General features: G+C 44.5%; 2 protein-coding genes across 9 annotated transcripts in view; both read left to right on the top strand.

Annotated features, from left to right (window-relative positions):
- Nucleotides 1-20,492, top strand: part of RPS6KA5 (ribosomal protein S6 kinase A5) — a 669,794-nt gene that overhangs the window by 204,409 nt on the left and 444,893 nt on the right. The gene's annotated exons all lie outside the window — the stretch shown is intronic.
- TTC7B (tetratricopeptide repeat domain 7B) overlaps nt 1-20,492 on the top strand; it is a 330,755-nt gene that overhangs the window by 18,913 nt on the left and 291,350 nt on the right. For 6 of the 8 annotated variants that reach the window (XM_050953235.1, XM_050953234.1, XM_050953237.1 and 3 more), the window contains 2 exons: nt 8,105-8,259; nt 14,574-14,742. In XM_050953235.1, coding sequence (XP_050809192.1) covers nt 8,105-8,259; nt 14,574-14,742 — 324 coding nt within the window. Of the gene's footprint in view, nt 1-7,467; nt 7,591-8,104; nt 8,260-14,573; nt 14,743-20,492 lie in introns of those variants that run through there. The other 2 variants (XM_050953238.1, XM_050953242.1) reach the window with 2 other exon arrangements.

Below are 20,492 nucleotides of genomic sequence, written 5' to 3'. Positions count from 1 at the left end.
CAGTCGTTTGCCCCACATTTGCCTTTATAAAACCTCATTTTCAGTTGCTTGTAAACTTTAAACTTTACTTTAAACATTCAGGCTGAAACTTTCCATGCTTGGTGTCTGTCACAGATTGATTTTAATTTTTGATTTTTGTAACGTTTCTGCAAAAATGGTTCAGATGTTTCTGAGATTAAGATTAGGCAAAATACATTGTGGTGTTCATGTTTTAAAAAATTTCTGCCAACCTGTTCTTAGAAAAGTTGTACTGCCCCCAAGCTTTGGAGCAGGGACTTGAAATTTGGCAGAGGGTTGCCTCTCTGTCAAGGATGTGCCTTTTGGTATTCCCATGAAAAAGTACCCAAATTTGACCAAACTGTAAACCTTTGAAAAATCTTAATTTGCACCTGCTCAGTAGAGATTTGCTAGAATTTGGCAGCTAAATTCTCTGAAGACTGTGCATGCTGAGAATGCTCCAACCTGAAATTCAAGGAAATTGATTTTAAAAACACCTACATTAAAAGAACATTAAGGTTGACTGTTCAGTCTTACTTCAGCCTTCTTGTGTATTTGCGTTGTATTTGCAAATCATGATCGTATACTATGTTTCCCCACAGGACCCCTTCTTTATTCCATGCACAGGATGAACTGCTGGGGGATGAAATCATAAATTTTTAAGGCCAAAAGGAACAGTTGAATGATCTAATTCTGTGTAATTTCACTGGGTTACCCTTCTGTTGAGCCCAGTAACTTGTGTTTGACTAGAGAGACTTTAAAGACAGAAGGGACCATCATGATCATTTAGTCTGACCTTCTGCACATCACAGGCCACAGAACCTCATCCACTCACTCCTGTAAGAGGCCCATGATCTCTAGCTGTATTGATTTAAAGACTTCAAGAGCCCCCAGGATCTCTGCCAACCTGACCTGGAGGGAATAACATTCCGATTCCAAGTATGGTGACCTTCTAAAAAGGCATCCAGACTTAACTTGAAGACATCAAGAGATGGAGAATCCATCACTTCTCTCAGTAGTTTCTTCCAGTTGTTGGTTATCTTCACTTAAAAGTTTTTGCTTGTTTGTAATTTTGGATTTGTCTAGATTTAAATTCTAGCCATTGGTTCTTGTTATGCCTTTCTCAGCTCTAGGAGCTGCTCTTTTCTTCCCGTGAAGGTAGAGGTACACTGTAATCAAGTAATCTGTTGATCTTTTTCTGATTGCACTCTTTGTTTCCCACTGTAGGGTATTTTTTCCACCACTCCAATCATTTTTGTGGCTCTTCTCTGAATCTTCTCCAGTTTTTTAACATCCTTTATAAAATTTGGACAGCCGAACTGGATACAGTGTTCCACTATCAGTCTCACCAAAGCTGTATACAGGGAGAAAATCACCTCCCTCCTTTTCCTCCCCATTTATAGATCCAAGGATTGCATTAGCCTTTGTTGCCACAGCATGATAGTGGGAGCTTATGTTGAGTAGCTTGTCCACTGTGACCCTTAAATCCTTTTCAGAGTTGATGTTTGCCAGGATACAGTCTGCCTCCCCCAATTCTCCCCACGCACTTACTGTAGCTGTGGCCCACATTGTTAATTCCTAGATGACCATGCATATATGAAGCAAACTCACAGCCAAACCAGGGCTGCTCCCTCAGGTGCCGTGGTGAGTCAGCACTCAACAGAGCCCGCAGTGAGTCAGCCCTCAGGCATGCGGCAGCAACCTATCACTGAGCAGATCCTGGATCAGATGACCCCAGACTCAAGTATTTCCACAACCTCACCAGAGTCTGAGCAACAGAGCTATCTGGCCAGGAATCTTCCTGCTGCCTTGCAATGTGCATCAGACTCCAGCGACTCCCAACCTGCTCCTGCCCCAGCCTCGCCTGAGCCCCGTCCTTGCCCCCTGCACTAGCCTCACTCCAGCGTCATCACTGACCCACTCCAGCCTTTCCTCTGCCTCCTCTTCCCCCGTGACAGATCCCTGGGGTACAACCTGGAACAATGGGACCACTGTGCCCCCTTATCTCTTCAGCCTGAGACTATCTCTCACAATGCTTTGTTAGTGACAAGCAGCAAAGCTCTCCAGGTGCTGTGATCACTCAGTCAACAACATGCAGGGAGTCCTATGGCACCTTATAGACTAACAAACATATTGGAGCGTGCCCTTTTGTGGATGCATCTGACGAAGTGGGTATTCACCCATTAAGGCTCATGCTCCAATATGTCTGTTAGTCTATAAGGTGCCACAGAACTCTTTGCCGCTTTTACAGATCTAGACTAACACGGCTACCCCTCTGATACTTGCCAACATGCAGGGACACACCCAGCTAAGTTGCATGAATGCTCTCTAAGCCAGTGGTTCTCAAACTTTAGCAATGACCCCTGTTTTGATTTAAAAAAAATTTCAGAGACCCTCAAATCCCCCTTCTCAGCCCCAGGCCCAGTCCCTGCTCCATCCCTGCCCTACCTCTCCCCCCCAATCCCCTCCCCCCCACTCACTCCATCCACCCTCTCTCCATTGCTTGCTCTCCCCCACCTTCACTTTCACCAGGCTGGAGCAGGAGCTTGGGGTGCAGGGTGTGGGCTTTGGGAGGGAGTTGGGATGCGGGCTCTGGGCTGGGGCAGGCTGTTGGGGTGCATGATGGGGAGAGGGGTGCAGACTCCTTCCAGGTGGCGCTTACCTCAGGTGGCTCCCAAAAGTGACTGGCACATCTCTCTGGCAGTGGCTGCTAGGTTTGGGGAAGAGGGGTCGGGGTGTCAATGCGCTGCCCCTGCCCGCAGGCACTACCCCTGCAGGTCCCATTGTTCACAGTCCCTGGCTAATGGGAGCTGCAGAGTTGGCTCTGGGAGCGCGGGTAGCGCATGGAGACCCCTTGCCCCCCAATTCCCCAGGGACATGCCAGCTGCTTCCGGGAGCGGCAGGGGGCCGGGGAAGGCAGGGAGCCTGTCTTAGCCCAAAATCTCCCTGTTTGGCTTCAGTACCCTATGGGAAATGGAGGAGGAGGAGTTGATCAGCAGGGTCCATGGACCCCCGAAGTACCTTGGGGACCACCAGGGGTCCATGGACCCTAGTTTGAGAAACATTGCTCTAGGCAATTCATGAACCATACACAGGAGAACACCTGCAAATCCCCCTAGCTTTGCACCCCAGAAATGTACCACTTTATTCTACTCAAGACCCTGTTGAATAGGGTGGATTTGATTTAAATCCAAGTGATTTAAATCAGTAATCAGGAAGACTCAATTTAATCATGGATTTCTACATAAAAATGCATTCTTCTTCGAGTGCTTGTTCATGTCGATTCCAATCACATGTGTGCACGTCTGGAGCATCCGTCAGGTCGGTCTGGGTGCCCCCTGGAGTCATGCCCCTATGACACCTAATATATTGCCCTGCCGACCCGCCACCCCTTCGGTTCCTTCTTACTGCCAGTGATGGTGGATGGAACTTCCCTTGGCTCTTGCACAGCAAGTTCTCTTCATTATTCTGTGTATATAGTTTATCTGTTTGTAATACCAGTTAAAAGTTTAGTATAGTGTAGTAATTGGGCATGTCACCCCAACTCCAGCGTCAGTGCTGTGGCATGCTGCGGTCCCTGGGGTTTAAGAACTGCGTGGCTTGCGCTTAGCGCATGCGTAAGAGTGACCCGCACTCATCATGTCTTAGGTGCCTGTGATTGACCTGTCCTCCTCATTATTTACCTCTCCACCAGCGTTTGTGTCATCTGCAAATTTTATTAGCAGTAATTTTGTTTACTTCCAGATAATTGATAAAAAATAGCCTACCCCCTCACAGGGTCCCTGAGCTTCAGCTCCAGCTTGAGCCCCAAAGGTGTACATCAGAATTTTATAGCCTCGTAGCCTGAGCCCTTCATATGGGTCAGCCATGGGTGTTTAATTGCAGTATAGCCATACCCTCCGTAATCTTTCCTCTGAAAGGCAGGTGACAGAATCCTGGGGGTCAGTGAACATGTTTGAAGTGCAGTTTTATTGTAAGCTTGTGTCCAATTCTGTTACCTATTTTTCAGATTGATATTGGAACGGTTATTTGAATGAAATTTGAAATGAGGATGTATCCATGGGGGTGGAATATGACCTATAACGTTAGATACAGATCTCTTCTTTTTGTATCCCAAGTATTTTGTGAGTAGTGTCTTTCATTAGATTCAAAGTGTTTGCACTCATCTAGTCCGTTACAGTTTAAGCCATGTTTGAAGAAAAATAGAAAATACATAATTAGCTGCCTATAGCAAAGTAAAAAGGTACCATTTCATATCAAGTATTTTAAAAATATGCTTTCATTCTAGAGTTCTGGTACCTTTGAAAATGGTGCCTTATTGTATTGTAAATTTTATACATTTCAGTATATGTTCACTGTTATATCAGCACTTGGAGCAGGCCTATTGGTATTGATGCAAATTACTTTGTTGGAATGCCTATGGTATGAATCATTATCTGTAAAATATTTATTGGATCAATGATACAAGGTTACTTTCTTCCACTTGGTGTTGTTATATGGCTTGTCCTCTTTTTCAGCATTGAATCATCCCTTATGCCATTGTTTTCTATTCTTTCCTTCTGAGCAGACTGTTATAGTTAAATGATTTTGTTGCAGTGTCGCTTAAGTTGCTTCAAAATGTGAAGTGCTAGTGAAGTTAATCTTTCCTGAAAGAGGCAAGTGTCAGCACTACGTAATGTTTGGGAGCATATTGGTCTGCCATATCTTTATTTCTTCAGATAGTGTACAATAAAAATTTACCTGTAAAGTATTAGAATCTGCTTCAGACTTTGTAACTGATGTCCTAATTTTTAGAGTCTACCCTTAAAAAGCTGTAATGACCTTTTTGATTACAAATTGCAGCTATTAAAGTCACAGTTTAAAATATCTTGATAATTGCAGAAAAACATGCCACTGGGAAAGATTTCCTTGCTTTGTAAACACAAGGAGTACTTTGTAAGCATTATTTAGTCTTGTGAATTTCATAAAAATGCTCAGTCCTTATGAGTGATGAAGCAAATACTAAAAACCTCCTTAACCTGCTGTTTTCCTGCAGCAGTTAACAATGGGTTCCTTGTCTTTTACTAAATCAAAAGATCTTCTTTGCTATGAGACCCTTTCATTCGTGGTTTATTTAAGAGTTGAAACATTTAATTCAGGGTTATCAAATTCAGTGCATAAGGTGATTAGTTTGGTTGTAAGAGATTCAGTGAGTACATTGTATTGAAAGTCCTGTCTGGACTATTTTTCAAAATATGTAAGTGGAAAATATTGGCATTTATTTCACAACTCTAGTTAGACTAACAAGCCAAACTAAACCTAAACTAACTCTAGTGTCACTGACACTATGGGTATGTCTACACTGAAATTAGGTCGAATTTATAGAAGTTGGTCTTTTAGAAATTGTTTTTATACGGTTGATTGTGTGTGTCCCCACACAAAATGCTCTAAGTGCATCAAGTCGGCGGACTGCGTCCACAGTACCAAGGCTAGCATCAACTTCTGGAGCATTGCACTGTGGGTAGCTAGCCCACAATCTATGCTGCCCATTGGAATTCTGGGTTGAGATTCCAATGCCTGATGGGGCAAAAACAGCGTCGCGGGTGGTTCTGGGTACATGTTGTCAGGCCTCCCTCCTACCCACCCTCCGTGAAAGCAATGGCAGACAATCGTTTTGCACCTCTTTTCCTGGGTTACCTGAGCAGACGCCATACCATGGCAAGCATGGAGCCCGCTCAGCTCACTGTCACCATACGTCTCCTGGGTGCTGGCAGACGTGGCACTGCATTGCTACACAGCGGCAGCTCATTGCCTTTTGGCAGCAGATGGTGCATTATAATTGGTAGCCATCGTCGTCGTATTCCTGGGTGCTCTTTTAGTCAACTTCGGTGAGGTCGGTAAGGGGCACCTGGGCAGACATGGCAGTGACTCAGCCAGGTCATTCCCATCTTCTGCCGAGCACCCAGGAGATGACGATGCCTAGCAATCATACTGCACCACCTGCTGCCAGCCTCAGAGGTAAAAGATAGGTGGATCAAAACAAGAAATTGACCCAATTTGTTTTGTGAAATCAATGGCCTCCTAAACCCAGGGTTTTGAGTTCAATCCTTGAGGGGGCCATTCTGTGTGACAGTCGTTTGTGTTTCTCCTTGATGCAAAGCCACCCTTTTTGTTGATTTTAATTCCCTGTAAGCCGTGTTGTCAGTTGCCCCAGCAAATCAAAAATATAACAGTGAAGCCAACAACTGCTTCTCTTAGGTCCCCTCCCCTTCAAGATATGTTCCTCACATGCTGGCCAAACAAGAAATGAAATTCAGAAGTTTGTGGGCCTTTTCCTGTACCTGGCCAGTGCGTCTGAGTTGAGAGCGCTGCCCAGAGCGGTCACAATGGAGCACTCTGGGATAGCTCCTGGAGGCCAATACTGTCAAATTGCGTCCACACTATTTCAAATTCAACCTGGCAAGGCCAATTTCAGTGCTGATCCCTCGTCGGAGGTGGAGTAAAGAAATCGATTTAAAGAGCCCTTTAAGTCGAAAAAAAGGGCTTCATTGTGTGGACAGGTCCAGGCTTCAATTGAAGTAACGCTGCTAAATTCGACCTAAAGTCATAGCGTAGACCAGTCCTATGAAATAAAACACTTCTTCTGAGTACTTTGGGCTCATTGTTCTAGGAGTAAAATAATCAAATGTCAGTTTGCCTTTTGACAAAGGCATGTATAGGTTTCAACACAGGAATAGTTCTAACTCAAGCCATTTCCACATATTGCTGATGCCCAGAACAGTGACGCTTGCCTGCTAGTATATATAATTCAATACATTGGTGAATATTCAGGACAGGAGTTGATAAGAGCTGGCAACTCAGCACTGACTTATTTTAGAGAGGCTGGGTGCTCTACAAATCAGTAAGAGGAAGCTTTTTATCTTTGTATTATTTGGATACATACTGAGCAAAATTACTATTTTTTCTCTTTTGAAATGGGAAATGTACACCATTGATATGTGGATTGAAAGATTGTCCAGAGTTGTTGCTGCTTCTGTCAGGCCAAATGAAATGGTATCTGGCATCCTTTTGTCCTTTAGACATCTGCCTGTCACATTTAAGATCAGGATATGATACAGAAACAGCATTACTCACTCTGACTTCATAATTTCAGTGTACACAGGTCAGATGCGCTAATCCAGCTAGATCTTTTAGCAGTCTTAATAATGTCAAACATAAGGTGCTGATGATGTGTTTGTGAGACCTGACACAGTGGAAGGAAACTGCTTAGAATGGTATCAGAATCGCAAAGCCCAGTCTTATTACCTGTTTTGTTTAACGTGTAGGTGAAGGCACTTGGGAAGCTGATAAGGGTTACAGTTTTCTCAGCCTCCTGAGTTTCATAGCTTTGTCACCTTTTTATCAGACCAATATTGAGCCATTGTCTTGCTTTTTCCAAGGTCTGGAAAAATGGGAAACTGAATGACAGTTTTCCAAGATGAAAGTGCTAGTGTTGGCTGCTGGTTGACTTCCATATAAAATTCAAGTAGCTGGTCACCATCTGTAATGCCTTAATTGACCAGGAAATCCTGAGGGACATCTCCATCTCTGAGCTGCCACATAATCTGTATTCAGGTAGCAATCTTAATCTAGCTATTGCAAGTATGATGTTTGTGAGATGGGGTAGGGCTTTCTTGGTAGCACGTGCTTGCCTCTGGAATTTACTACTACCAGAAATTCATCAAATGCTGAGTTTATCCATATTCGGAAAGCCCTGAGAGCTGCACCTCTTGTCAATGGTTTTTGATTTAAAAAACCAAAAGGTCATAGAGTACTAGATCCCAATTAATGGGAAATAGATTAGCCTTAATCTCTGTGACTATAATGCTATAGTGTTCCTATAATGCTTTGATAAGTATTTAAATGATACATTGAAAAATCAAATAATAAACACCACTTTTATAACACTGAGTTAAATCTGGGTCAGTGGCCCTTAATGTGTCTAGTTCTGCATTTAAAGTCCAGACCTAAAAATAATTACCTCTCCTGCTATATGCTTCCATTGTAATCTGTGTGAAATATCAGCTGGATAGAATGGCTACTACTGTTGTGAAGACTTTCCCTTTGACGCTGTTTTTTCTCTTTATAGATGACATGGCAGAACTTCTCCTTGGGGAGTCCAAACTAGAACAGTTTTTGAAGGAAAATCCTTTTAAACAGGGCACTAGTCCGCGGGGTCCTCGGCCAAAGCTGACCGAAGTCAGGAAACATCTCACTGCAGCACTTGACAGAGGAAACCTAAAGGTATTCACATAAGTCTGGAGGAGGGGTTAGAAAATTAAGGATATAGTTGGAAGTTAATTGGGAAGAAAAGCTTTGAGATCTTCTGAGAGCTCAAATAATTCTCTGGTTACAGTGTTCTTGTTAAGCAATTTTATTGCTTCCAGAATATCTTCAGTATTTTGGGATTTGATCCCTTTAATTTGCTTAAGGAATTTTGTTCAGACCATTTTTTCATTCTAATATTGAAAGATAACATTTAAAAGAGAGCTGTTCACTCCAGGGATGTTTAAAAATTCAAAAGAATTTTCAAGTTGTCTTGTGAACAGCTTATTTACACAGTGACATGATACTTGACACAAATAATGCATTTCAAGGAATAACAACACTTTGCATTCCCATAGTATCTTGCATTTGGTTATGTCAAAGTGCGTCACAAACATTACTGAAATAGTCTCACAGCACTCCTACCCCAATAAAGATCCCCTTCTATTAAGAAAACAAAATCAATGTAAATATTCAGCACTGTAGTGAAACTGCAAATTTGTTCCATGTTTTGAGGATAACCATACAAGACATTTTTATCCTCGATTCTACTTGGAGCCCATTCTGGCCCACCTTTAGATATTCATCATCAAACTATGCTTGGTGTTGGATGTGAAATATATATGTTCTCCCCTTCAAGGCACTTCACAATGCTCTCATAGACTCATAGACTCTAGGACTGGAAGGGACCTCGAGAGGTCATCGAGTCCAGTCCCCTGCCATCATGGCAGGACCAAATACTGTCTAGACCATCCCTGATAGACATTTATCTAACCTACTCTTAAATATCTCCAGAGATGGAGATTCCACAACTTCCCTAGGCAATCTATTCCAGTGTTTAACTACCCTGACAGTTAGGAACTTTTTCCTAATGTCCAACCTAAATCTCCCTTGCTGCAGTTTAAGCCCATTGCTTCTTGTTCTATCATTGGAGGCTAAGGTGAACAAGTTTTCTCCCTCCTCCTGATGACACCCTTTTAGATACCTGAAAACTGCTATCATGTCCCCTCTCAGTCTTCTCTTTTCCAAACTAAACAAACCCAATTCCTTCAGCCTTCCTTCATAGGTCATGTTCTCAAGACCTTTAATCATTCTTGTTGCTCTTCTCTGGACCCTCTCCAATTTCTCCACATCTTTCTTGAAATGCGGTGCCCAGAACTGGACACAATACTCCAGTTGAGGCCTAACCAGCGCAGAGTAAAGCGGAAGAATGACTTCTCGTGTCTTGTTTACAACACACCTGTTAATGCATCCCAGAATCACGTTTGCTTTTTTTGCAACAGTATCACACTGTTGACTCATATTAAGCTTGTGGTCCACTACGACCCCTAGATCTCTTTCTGCCATACTCCTTCCTAGACAGTCTCTTCCCATTCTGTATGTGTGAAACTGATTGTTCCTTCCTAAGTGGAGCACTTTGCATTTATCTTTATTGAACTTCATCCTGTTTACCTCAGACCATTTCTCCAACTTGTCCAGATCATTTTGAATTTTGACCCTGTCCTCCAAAGCAGTTGCAATCCCTCCCAGTTTGGTATCGTCCGCAAACTTAATAAGCGTACTTTCTATGCCAACATCTAAATCGTTGATGAAGATATTGAACAGAACTGGTCCCAAAACAGAACCCTGCGGAACCCCACTTGTTATACCTTTCCAGCAGGATTGGGAGCCATTAACAACTACTCTCTGAGTACGGTTATCCAGCCAGTTATGCACCCACCTTATAGTAGCCCCATCTAAATTGTACTTTCCTAGCTTATCTATAAGAATATCATGCGAGACTGTATCAAATGCCTTACTGAAGTCTAGATATATCACATCCACCGCTTCTCCCTTATCCACAAGGCTCGTTATCCTATCAAAGAACGTTATCAGATTAGTTTGACACGATTTGTTCTTTACAAATCCATGCTGGCTATTCCCTATCACCTTACCACCTTCCAAGTGTTTGCAGATGATTTCTTTGATTACCTGCTCCATTATCTTCCCTGGCACAGAAGTTAAACTAACTGGTCTGTAGTTTCCTGGGTTGTTTTTATTTCCCTTTTTATAGATGGGCACTATATTTGCCCCCTTCCAGTCTTCTGGAATCTCCCCCGTCTCCCATGATTTCCCAAAGATAATAGCTAGAGGCTCAGATACCTCTTCTATTAACTCCTTGAGTATTCTAGGATGCATTTCATCAGGCCCTGGTGACTTGCAGGCATCTAACTTTTCTAAGTGATATTTAACTTGCTCTTTCCTTATTTTCTCTTCTAAATCTACCCTCTTCCCGTAAGGATTCACTATACTAGACATTCCTTCAGACTTCTCAGTGAAGACCGAAACAAAGAAGTCATTAAGCATCTCTGCCATTTCCAAGTCTCCCGTTACTGTTTACTCCTCCTCATTGAGCAGTGGGCCTACCCTGTCCTTAGTCTTCCTCTTGCTTCTAATGTATTGATAAAAAGTCTTCTTGTTTCCCTTTATTCCCATAGCTAGTTTGAGTTCATTTTGTGCCTTTGCTTTTCTAATCTTGCCTCTGCATTCCTGTGTTGTTTGCCTATATTCATCCTTCGTGATCTGACCTAGTTTCCATTTTTTATATGACGCCTTTTTATTTTGTAGGTCACGCAAGATCTCAAGGGTAAGCCAAGGTGGTCTTTTGCCACATTTTCTATCTTTCCTAACCATCGGAATAGCTTGCTTTTGGGCCCTTAATAGCGTCCCTTTGAAAAACTGCCAACTTTCCTCAGTTGTTTTTCCGCTCAGTCTTAATTCCCATGGGACCTTGCCTATCAGCTCTCTGAGCTTACCAAAATCCGCCTTCCTGAAATCCATTGTCTCTATTCTGCTGTACTCCCTTCTACCCTTCCTTAGAATTGCAAACTCTATGATTTCATGATCACTTTCACCCAAGCTTCCTTCTACTTTCAAATTCTCAACAAGTTCCTCCCTATTTGTTAAAATCAAGTCTAGAACAGCTTCCCCCCTAGTAGCTTTTTCAACTTTCTGAAACAAAAAGTTGTCTGCAATGCAGTCCAGGAACTTATTGGATAGTCTGTGCCCCGCGGTGTTATTGTCCCAACATATATCTGGATAGTTGAAGTCCCCCATCACCACCAAATCTTGGGCTTTGGATGATTTTGTTAGTTGTTTGAAAAAAGCCTCATCCACCTCTTCCGCCTGATTAGGTGGCCTGTAGTAGACTCCCAGCACGACATCACCTGTGTTTTTTACCCCTTTTAGCCTAACCCAGAGACTCTCCACCCTTCCGTCTCCTATGTCCATCTCCACCTCAGTCCAAGTGTGTACATTTTTAATATATAAGGCAACACCTCCTCCCTTTTTCCCCTGTCTATCCTTCCTGAGCAAACTATACCCATCCACACCAACATTCCAGTCGTGTGTATTATCCCACCAAGTTTCAGTAATGCCAATAATGTCATAGTTGTATTTATTTATTAGCACTTCCAGTTCTTCCTGCTTATTACCCATACTTCTTGCATTTGTATAAAGGCATCTAAGATACTGGTTTGATTTTGCCTCCCAGCTTTGCCCTGACCCTCCTTCCTCTCTGCCATTATAGCCCGTGCTCCCTCCTGTTTCCAACCCATCTCCCAGGTCTTGTTCCCCACTTACCTGTGGGCTTTGCTCACCTGTCCCCGTCGAACCTAGTTTAAAGCCCTCCTTACCAGGTTAGCCAGTCTGTGCGCAAATAAGGCCTTTCCCCTCTTCGAAAGGTGAACGCCATCTGTTCCTAGCAGTCCTTCCTCAAGTAGCATCCCGTGGTCAAGGAAGCCAAAGCCCTCCTGGTGACACCATCTTCGCAGCCAGGCATTCACCTCCACGATGCATCTGTCTCTGCCCGGACCCCTACCTTCAACAGGAAGAATCGAAGAGAATACCACCTGCGCTCCAAACTCCTTAACCCGTACTCCCAGAGCCCTGTAGTCACTCTTGATCTGCTCAGCGTCACACCTCGCAGTATCATTTGTGCCCACATGGATGAGTAGCATGGGATAGTAGTCAGAAGGCCGGATAATCCTCGACAAAGCCTCTGTAACATCTCGGATACGGGCCCCTGGCAGGCAGCATACCTCCCGGGATGAACGGTCAGGGCGACAGATGGGTGTCTCCGTCCCCCTCAGCAGAGAGTCTCCAACCACCACTACCCTACGTTTCTTATCAGTGGTGGCAGCAGACCTCCCAACCTTAGGGGTACGAGGCTTCACCCCCTTAACTGTTGGGGGTGATTTCTTCTCTCCTGTATCTTTTACCACAACAGGAGGGTTTGCAGCAGCGGTGGAGCACTGCCCGCTGCTAGTAGTAATCAGCTGGCTGTGTCCACCCTGAGCCTCCTCCTCCACTGATGTGTCAGGTACACCCTGAGGCATCTCCTCTTCCACTGGAGTGTCAGTAGTCCTGTCAACTGGGACAGCACCATCAGCTATCTCCACATGGATACTGTCCAGGAATTGCTCATGGACATGGATGTTCCTCAGCCTGGCCACCTCCTCCTGTAGCTCTCCCACCTGTTGCCTGAGAGATTCCACCAGTAGGCACCTTTCACATTGGATGCCACCCCCAGCCTGGATATCAGTAAGTGGAAATTGCAAATTACAGTCTTTGCAAGCCCACACCAGAATCTGGGTAAAAGCATCCATGCTTTGGTGCTCTGTCTGGCTACAGGCGCAGGTGGAGGAGACAGAAGCAGTGCTGGCACAGGTGTTGCGGGTCCTCCTCACCATTGTAAGCCTCCCTCTGTCAAACTCTCAAATTCCCGTCTACAGCTCTCTGTCCACTCCTCTTTGCTGTAAACAGAAAGGTTTTTGATGTGGCTCAGGTTATGAGTTCAGGGGACCAATGGGTCACAGATGAGACCGACAAGGGACGCCCCCTCCCTTCCTACTCCCCTTTCAAACTCCCTTGCAAAACTCCCTGTTAGCAGCTCCTGGTCGCTTGTGCGCAGCTTTATAAAGCCCTGGCCTGAGTGAATGCCCCGCCCACTGGTTAAGGCTCAGCCAATTACCAGAGGCTTCTAGCTTTCAAACCTTCCTAGTAGCTCCACCTCCAACTGCCAGCTACAGCACACAGTCCTTCAAACAAACAAACCACACAGACTGACAAACACAAGCTCAGCACACAGCAAGTAACCCCCAAACACACAAACCCAAACACTGCAGACAGTCACTTACCCCACAGATGCTGTATGTGCTCCTCCTTCACCTGGAGAACTCCCTTGCAAAACTCCCTGTTAGCAGCTCCTGGTCGCTTGTGCGCAGCTTTATAAAGCCCTGGCCTGAGTGAATGCCCCGCCCACTGGTTAAGGCTCAGCCAATTACCAGAGGCTTCTAGCTTTCAAACCTTCCTAGTAGCTCCACCTCCAACTGCCAGCTACAGCACACAGTCCTTCAAACAAACAAACCACACAGACTGACAAACACAAGCTCAGCACACAGCAAGTAACCCCCAAACACACACACAAACCCAAACACTGCAGACAGTCACTTATCCCACAGATGCTGTATGTGCTCCTCCTTCACCTGGAGAACTCCCTTGCAAAACTCCCTGTTAGCAGCTCCTGTTCGCTCCATACTTATCTGCTACTGCATATTACTATGTCTCCCTCTTCCCCTTTGCCCCACCAGTGATGCTATTTCAGCACTCTATTTGTCATCTTCCACAGCCATCTTTGAGATTTCTTCCATGCCCTCCTTAAACTGATCTGTGAGGGTACTGACCTCTCTTCATGCGATTTCTTTTTCAAGACCCTTCTCTCCACTTACAAGAAATCAACCAAATTAAAATGACTAGGCTGAGGAGCAGTTGGGGAAAGCCAGTGCATAATTACTAAACTTAAAATAACAGTGATGAATTTATAATTCATCATCGCCTACTCCTACCTTCATGTATTGGTTGTCATATTAAACTTTCTGGGTGGCAAGGGTGTGTCATCTTAAAAGTTTGTACACCACCTGGCGCGCTAAAATCCTAATACAGATTCAAGGATGCTTACATAATGCAGATATGAAATAATATATATTTCCAAGTGTAAAAATGACTGGTAGGAATAAAATCACTGTTCTGTAGCTTGGTGAGGGACTCTGTTTTTTTCTGTAGTAGCCTCCCAAATATTATCTGAAAATTTAACTACAGAATAAAAATAATAAACTGTAATCCGGGAATGAAATATCTGCTGGAAAGGCTTCCAGAATATTGTGGAAATTACTAGGGTGCAGATTAAAAAAATGACAAAAAGTTAAGTATTTTGCCTCAGAAGATATAGTTTAACTTATTCCTCTTTTTTCTAGCCAGAATTCTTACAAGAAGCCAACTTAATTATGGCCAAGTTAAACTATGTGGAAGGTGATTACAAAGAAGCTCTTAACACTTATGCCAGGGTTGAAGTTGATGACTTGCATCTTGTTGCTGTGCCTCCTTACAGGCTGAGGATGATTGCTGAAGCATATTCTACCAAAGGTAAGATTGCTCATATCTATTTATTAATTGTGGTTGATTCTTTCAAATAAAATATTTCTACTTTTATTATTTTTGACTGAAGGAAAATTTGTTCATACTATATCAGTTGACACTGAGTTTAGATACCAAAGTGATGGGTGCCTTAGAAATATCTGAAAGAAACGTTCATCCCTTTAGATTAATTTAAATATGTGCTAAATTGGTAGGACTGTTATTTCTGTCAACATTTCTGTTCTAGTCCTTCCCCCTCCATCCACCCATCCAAAACACATTTGTTAAGTGTTTACATCTTAACTGTTAAACCCCTTTCTGGCAAATGTATTAGTAGTTTTTCAGCACAGATTCAAATGTTAAAATTGCACCCTCAGCCTAAATGTTATGTTTGTCTGAAATTTTTATTTCTTGTAGTTAAAACGTAGCACCTGCTATTACTATAATTAAAAGGCATTAGAGAAAAGAATTTGTCTTTATTTCCCCCTCAGTTTACTTAGTGCATTTGACAACTTTTTGTGTATAGTTAGTTTCACTGTTTCCTTTGTGGAGTCAGTTGCTTTTATTTGCTTAGATCTTTCACACACAGCCTGCCTCCCTTAGATCAGTAATCAAGCTGGCTTTTTATCAACACTTGGCCAGGCGGTTCCATAATAATAATAGTAGTAATCATAGTAATTATTAAATAAAATAACTGGTATGAATGGGAGGGTTTTCTTCTGTGGGATTTTATTTTGGGTGTGTACTGATGTGGATTTTTTTTTTACAAATGTATCCAAAAATTCAAATGATTTATCTTAATTTTCCTATCTGAGTGGTATCATTATCAGTGAAAGTTGTAATGCTTGTGTTGTGTCTAAGGATGGCAGTGCCACTTCAATTTAGAGGCGTCTTTTATGAGCTACGTACACACAGCCTGTAGCTGTGTTAATGTTTTGAGAATGCGGCAGTTTTGGCATAGTTTATGGAATTCACTATGTCTGGATGTTTTTGCTTGACTGGTGTATTAAACCTGGGTTTTGGAATGCATTTAACATTTCTTGCTATGGCTCAATGAGTGCACAGTATCGTAAGTTATGTTTGCTGTCTTTCAAGAGATGGCTCAGTTGCATTTGCTGACAACTGATCAAAGAATTTTTCTAACGTTAGTCTCGGAAAAGGCTGACTGTTTTCCACCAGCTCAGTTCCCTGCTGAGTGCTGACGAGTATCAGGTGTACTGTAGACAAAGGTGCAGGAAATAGCAGCCTTGCTTCCTAGAAGAGAGAAAAATATACTTCCTAAATCATTGCAATATTTAGATTAAAGGAAGTGATAGGAAATTGAGGATATTCTTAATGTACTTTTTAAAAGAAATCTAGAAACATACGTTAGATACTCAGCAAATCAAAAATATAACTGTGAAGCCATTAACTGCTTCTCTTGGCTCCCCTCCCTTTTCTGCAGCCCAGCATCTCCCACAATTCTAGATGCCTGGGCTGCTCTCCTCCTCTCTCTCTCTGCAGCTCACAGAGGCAGATGACCTTTTTGGAGCCACAGGGTCTGGCCACCTCCCCTCTGCTCCTGCTTGCTGTCAGTTTTCTCTGCCTCTGAAGCAGCGAATAGTGGCAGTTTCTTTTACTCCTGTCCTTACTCTTTCCATTTTAACTTTTCTTCCCAGTTTTTTGGCAGTGCTTCTCCAGGTATACAGTTTCATCACCAGTGCCAAGAAAAGTTCTCTAGTTTCATCCAGGAATTTATTTTCATGCTTCAGAGCTGTAGGAAGCCTACCATAGCGCTATGCTTCCAACTGCTAAGATTCCTGGTGTCATGCTTAGGGATCATTCCATGGGCACAATCACACATCAGAAGTCTTCAGGCCATCATACAAAACGTGTGGGACCACTCCCTGGAACACATGAAAGATCAAGTATGGGTTCCAGTATAGGTTTTCAACTCTTTGCAGTGGTCATCAGCCCATGATAATGTCTGTAAAGCCTTGCTTATCTGCTTCCAGATCCTTTAGTTCTTGAAAGCAGGTCTGGGGAGCTCACTTGCAAAATCTCTGGAGCAAGAAGGAACAGGCTCGCAGCATAAATCTCCTCCTATAGCTGAGATTTGGTCAAGTTAGCTCCATGAAGGTTCCAGCCCACCCTGAGGGGAAACCACATCCTGATTAAATCAAACAATACAACTGTGATTGCATATTTAAACAGCTAAGGGGGAACAAGGAGTTGGGCACTACACGCAGAAGCAGTGGAAATAGTGAGGTGGGTGGGACCATTCCTCCTTTCTCTCAAAGTGATCCACATCAAAGGGGACATGAACCAAAAGGCAGACTGGCGCAGCAGGCTCAGGGTCAACCATTCTGAGTGGTACCTGAATCAGGAGTTTTTCTATCTCATTGTTCAGGTGCTTGGCCTCCCTTCAACCAACCCGTTTGTGAATCATATGAACACAGAGGCCAAAATACTTCACAAGGGAGGCAGATCCCAGATCCCTGGGGGGACAGTTGCCTTATTGCAGTTGGCTGCAGGGCCTACATGTTCTTCTTCAAGTGCATGCATATGTCTATTCCAGTTTAGGTGTATGTGTGCCCTGAGCACATCTGCAGTGTCCTATGATACCCACTCAAGACCATTGTACCTTGCAGTTTGTGGTCCTGTTGCTCCCCCCAAAACCTTTGTGGCTGCAAGGTATCTTCTAACCCTGCTGGTACCAAGCTCCCCAGAGGGTCAGGGCTCGGTGCTGCCAGTGCCCTCAAGCAATAGGAAATCAATGCCAGCACCTCATCCAGCACTGTGTCAGCTGTCCAAGGGGAAATCATCTCTGACAGTCTGAAGGTCCTCTAGGTGGCCTTCAGTGGCACCCAGTGGCACGGCATCCTCTGGTCTCCACAGTGCACTTCTTCCTCCTCATCAAACTCAGACACAAAAGTGTACTCACTCTGCCAAAGCAGCCGACCCTGCTGCTCTCCATGCTATTCCTACTCCATTACAGCACTGAGTTCATCGGGACCTCTGGGTGCCTGGCCACTGTACCTACCCAGCATGCAGTGTCCCTTTTGGAACCCTTGGGGGTTTCCCCAACCTCAAGGGACATTTTTGAGATGCTCTTATTTGGTCCTTTCGGACACTAGAGCACCCCCGGTACTGCACAGGGATACCCCGGAACCAGTTTCCTGTAACGAACAAGGCACTGAACTCCAAGAAGCCCTGTAGGCTCCTGCGGACACTGAGATACCAATTGAGGCTCCCCATCAGGCTTTAGCTGCCTCCTCATCCTTGCTGAATAAGACCACAGTGGCACCCGGGGTATCTCCACCTCCAGATGACCATAAGGCATATCGGGACCTACTAAAATGGGTAGCCTCAAATCTAGGGGTCCAAGCAGAAGTGGTTAAGGAGGTGACACATGGCCTCCTAGATATTCTGTCACCAGCGGAGTCCAGAGTGGTCCTGGTGCTGCACGATGCCATCATGGACCCTATTAAAGCCCTCTAGCATACCCTTGCCTCACTTCCACTGATGGTGAAATGCTCAGAGCATAAATACTTTGTTCCAGCCCAGGTACAAGTTCCTCCTTACACACACCTCCCGCCCTTCGGATCATGGGTGGTTGCGGTGGCCAATGAGGGAGCCCTCCAGGGACAGCCAAGCTCTATGCCCAAGTCAAAGGACCTTTAAAAGCTAAACCTCTTTGGGTGCAACACTTACTCTTCAGTGGGCCTGCAACTTTGTATAGCCACCCAGCAGGCCCTGCTGGAGTGCTACAACTTCAACATTTGGCAATTCTTAATTAAATGCAAGGATCTTCTTCCCCAGGACTCCAGAAAGGAGTTTTCAACCCTAACTGAGGAAGGGAAAACTGTATCTCGGGCCTCCTTGTAAGCAACCCTGGATGCCACTGTCTCTGCGGCTGGATCAATGGTGACTGCGGTGACGATGTATAGGAGTTCCTGGTTGCAATCCTCAGAGCTCCCTCAAGAGGTATAACAGACCATCCAGGACCTCCCATTTGAGGGATCTTCTTAGAGCAGATGGATCTTAGGCTGCATGACCTCCGAGACTCCTAAGTGACTTTGAAATTCCTGGGGCTCTGCATACCGGCAGGGGCAAAGAAGCAATACAGTCTGCAGCAGCCAAGCCATTACTTTTTTCAGACAACCAGGCAGGACCAACAGACGTGAAGGAACAGAAGTTTAGGCACAGGCCCCCTTCCCAGTCATCCTCAACAGGCCCTGCGCAGTCTGATGCCAGGCATCCCGGATTGTCAAAGCATTCATTTTGACAAGATAATTGAGGTTGATATATCAGTCCCTTCTACATTGGATCCAGCTACCCACTTGTTTTCCAATCACCTTTCCTATTTCTTGGATGCCTGGATCCAGATTACTTCAGACCGATGGGTCCTCAACACCATAGAACTGGGTTACGCCTTCCAATTCCTGTCCATTCCACCTTGTCCCACCCTCCCTCCCTCCGTCCCTCTTCAGGGACACTTCTCACAGGCTCCTGTTGGAACAAGAAGTCCAATCGCTCCTTCGGGTGAGAGATGTGGAGCAAGTGCCCTTCCATTTGAGAGGAAGGAGGTTCTAGTCCCACTACTTCCTGATCCTGAAAATCAAGAGGGGTGTGTGTGTGTGTGTGTGTGATCTCAGACCCATTTTAGACCTGCACAGTCTCAACTAATATCTCAAGAACCTGAAGTTCTGCATGTTCTCCTTGGCCTCCATCATCCCTTTGCTGGATCCCAGGAATTGGTATGCCACTCTCAATCTAAAGGACGCTTACTTCCACATTTTGATCTTCCTGGTCACAGACATTTCCTAAGGTTTGTAATGAACCAAAGTCACTAATAGTTCATGGTGCTCCTGTTTGGCTTGTCGGCTGCCACACAGGTTTTCACAAAATGTATGTCGGTAGTAGCAGCCTGACTAAGGAAAAGGGGCATCCACGTATTTCCATACCTCGATGACTGGCTGATAAAGGTCTGGTCCAGAGCTTGAGTTGAGGCTGACGTCTGTCTCATTCAATCAACCTTCAATGCATTGGGCCTTCTGTTAAATTTTCAGAAGTCCACCCTGATCCCAGTCCAGAAGATAGAGTTCATAGTGTCAGTACTTGACTTGGTGCAAGTGAGAGCTCTGCTTCCAAATGACTGGTTCCTTGCTATTGCATCCCTGATAACAATCTCTCTGAAGTCATCCGATCTCGACCACATGAAAGTGCCTGAGCCTCCTGGGCTACGTGGTATCATGCACACGTAGTGCAACATGCAAGGCTACAACTCAGACCTCCGCAAACCTGGCTAGCCATGGTCTACTCTCCCTCTCTCCATCACCTGGACTCAGTTCTCATGGTACTGGCCCATGTCCTAGACTCACTGCAATGGTGGCTGGACAGCCACATGGTATGTGTGGGAGTACCGTTTTCAAGATCTCACTTGTCCGTGTCCCGGGTATGCAACGCATCAGCCCTCGGTTGGAGAGCCCACTTAGGACCTATCCAAACCCAAGGCCTTTGAATCCAAGAGCTCTCCTTGCACATCAGGTCAGAGAACTCAGGTCTAGCATGCCGAGCGTTTTTACTTCACTTGGCAAATCTATTTCAGTCCTCACAGACAATACGACGGCTACGTTCTACATAAACAGTCAGGACAGTGCGCATTCTTCCCCCCATTCCAGGAAGCAATCCTACATTTGTTTACTGCTTCCTACTTCCCAGTCAACCAGAATTGTGGGAGATTCTGGGCTGCAGAACAGAAAATTCGTACTGATAAT

Source organism: Gopherus flavomarginatus, chromosome 5 (genome assembly GCF_025201925.1).
Source record: "Gopherus flavomarginatus isolate rGopFla2 chromosome 5, rGopFla2.mat.asm, whole genome shotgun sequence".
In the NCBI taxonomy this organism is placed as follows: domain Eukaryota; kingdom Metazoa; phylum Chordata; order Testudines; family Testudinidae; genus Gopherus; species Gopherus flavomarginatus.
This window is presented reverse-complemented; position numbering and strand designations above follow the sequence as displayed.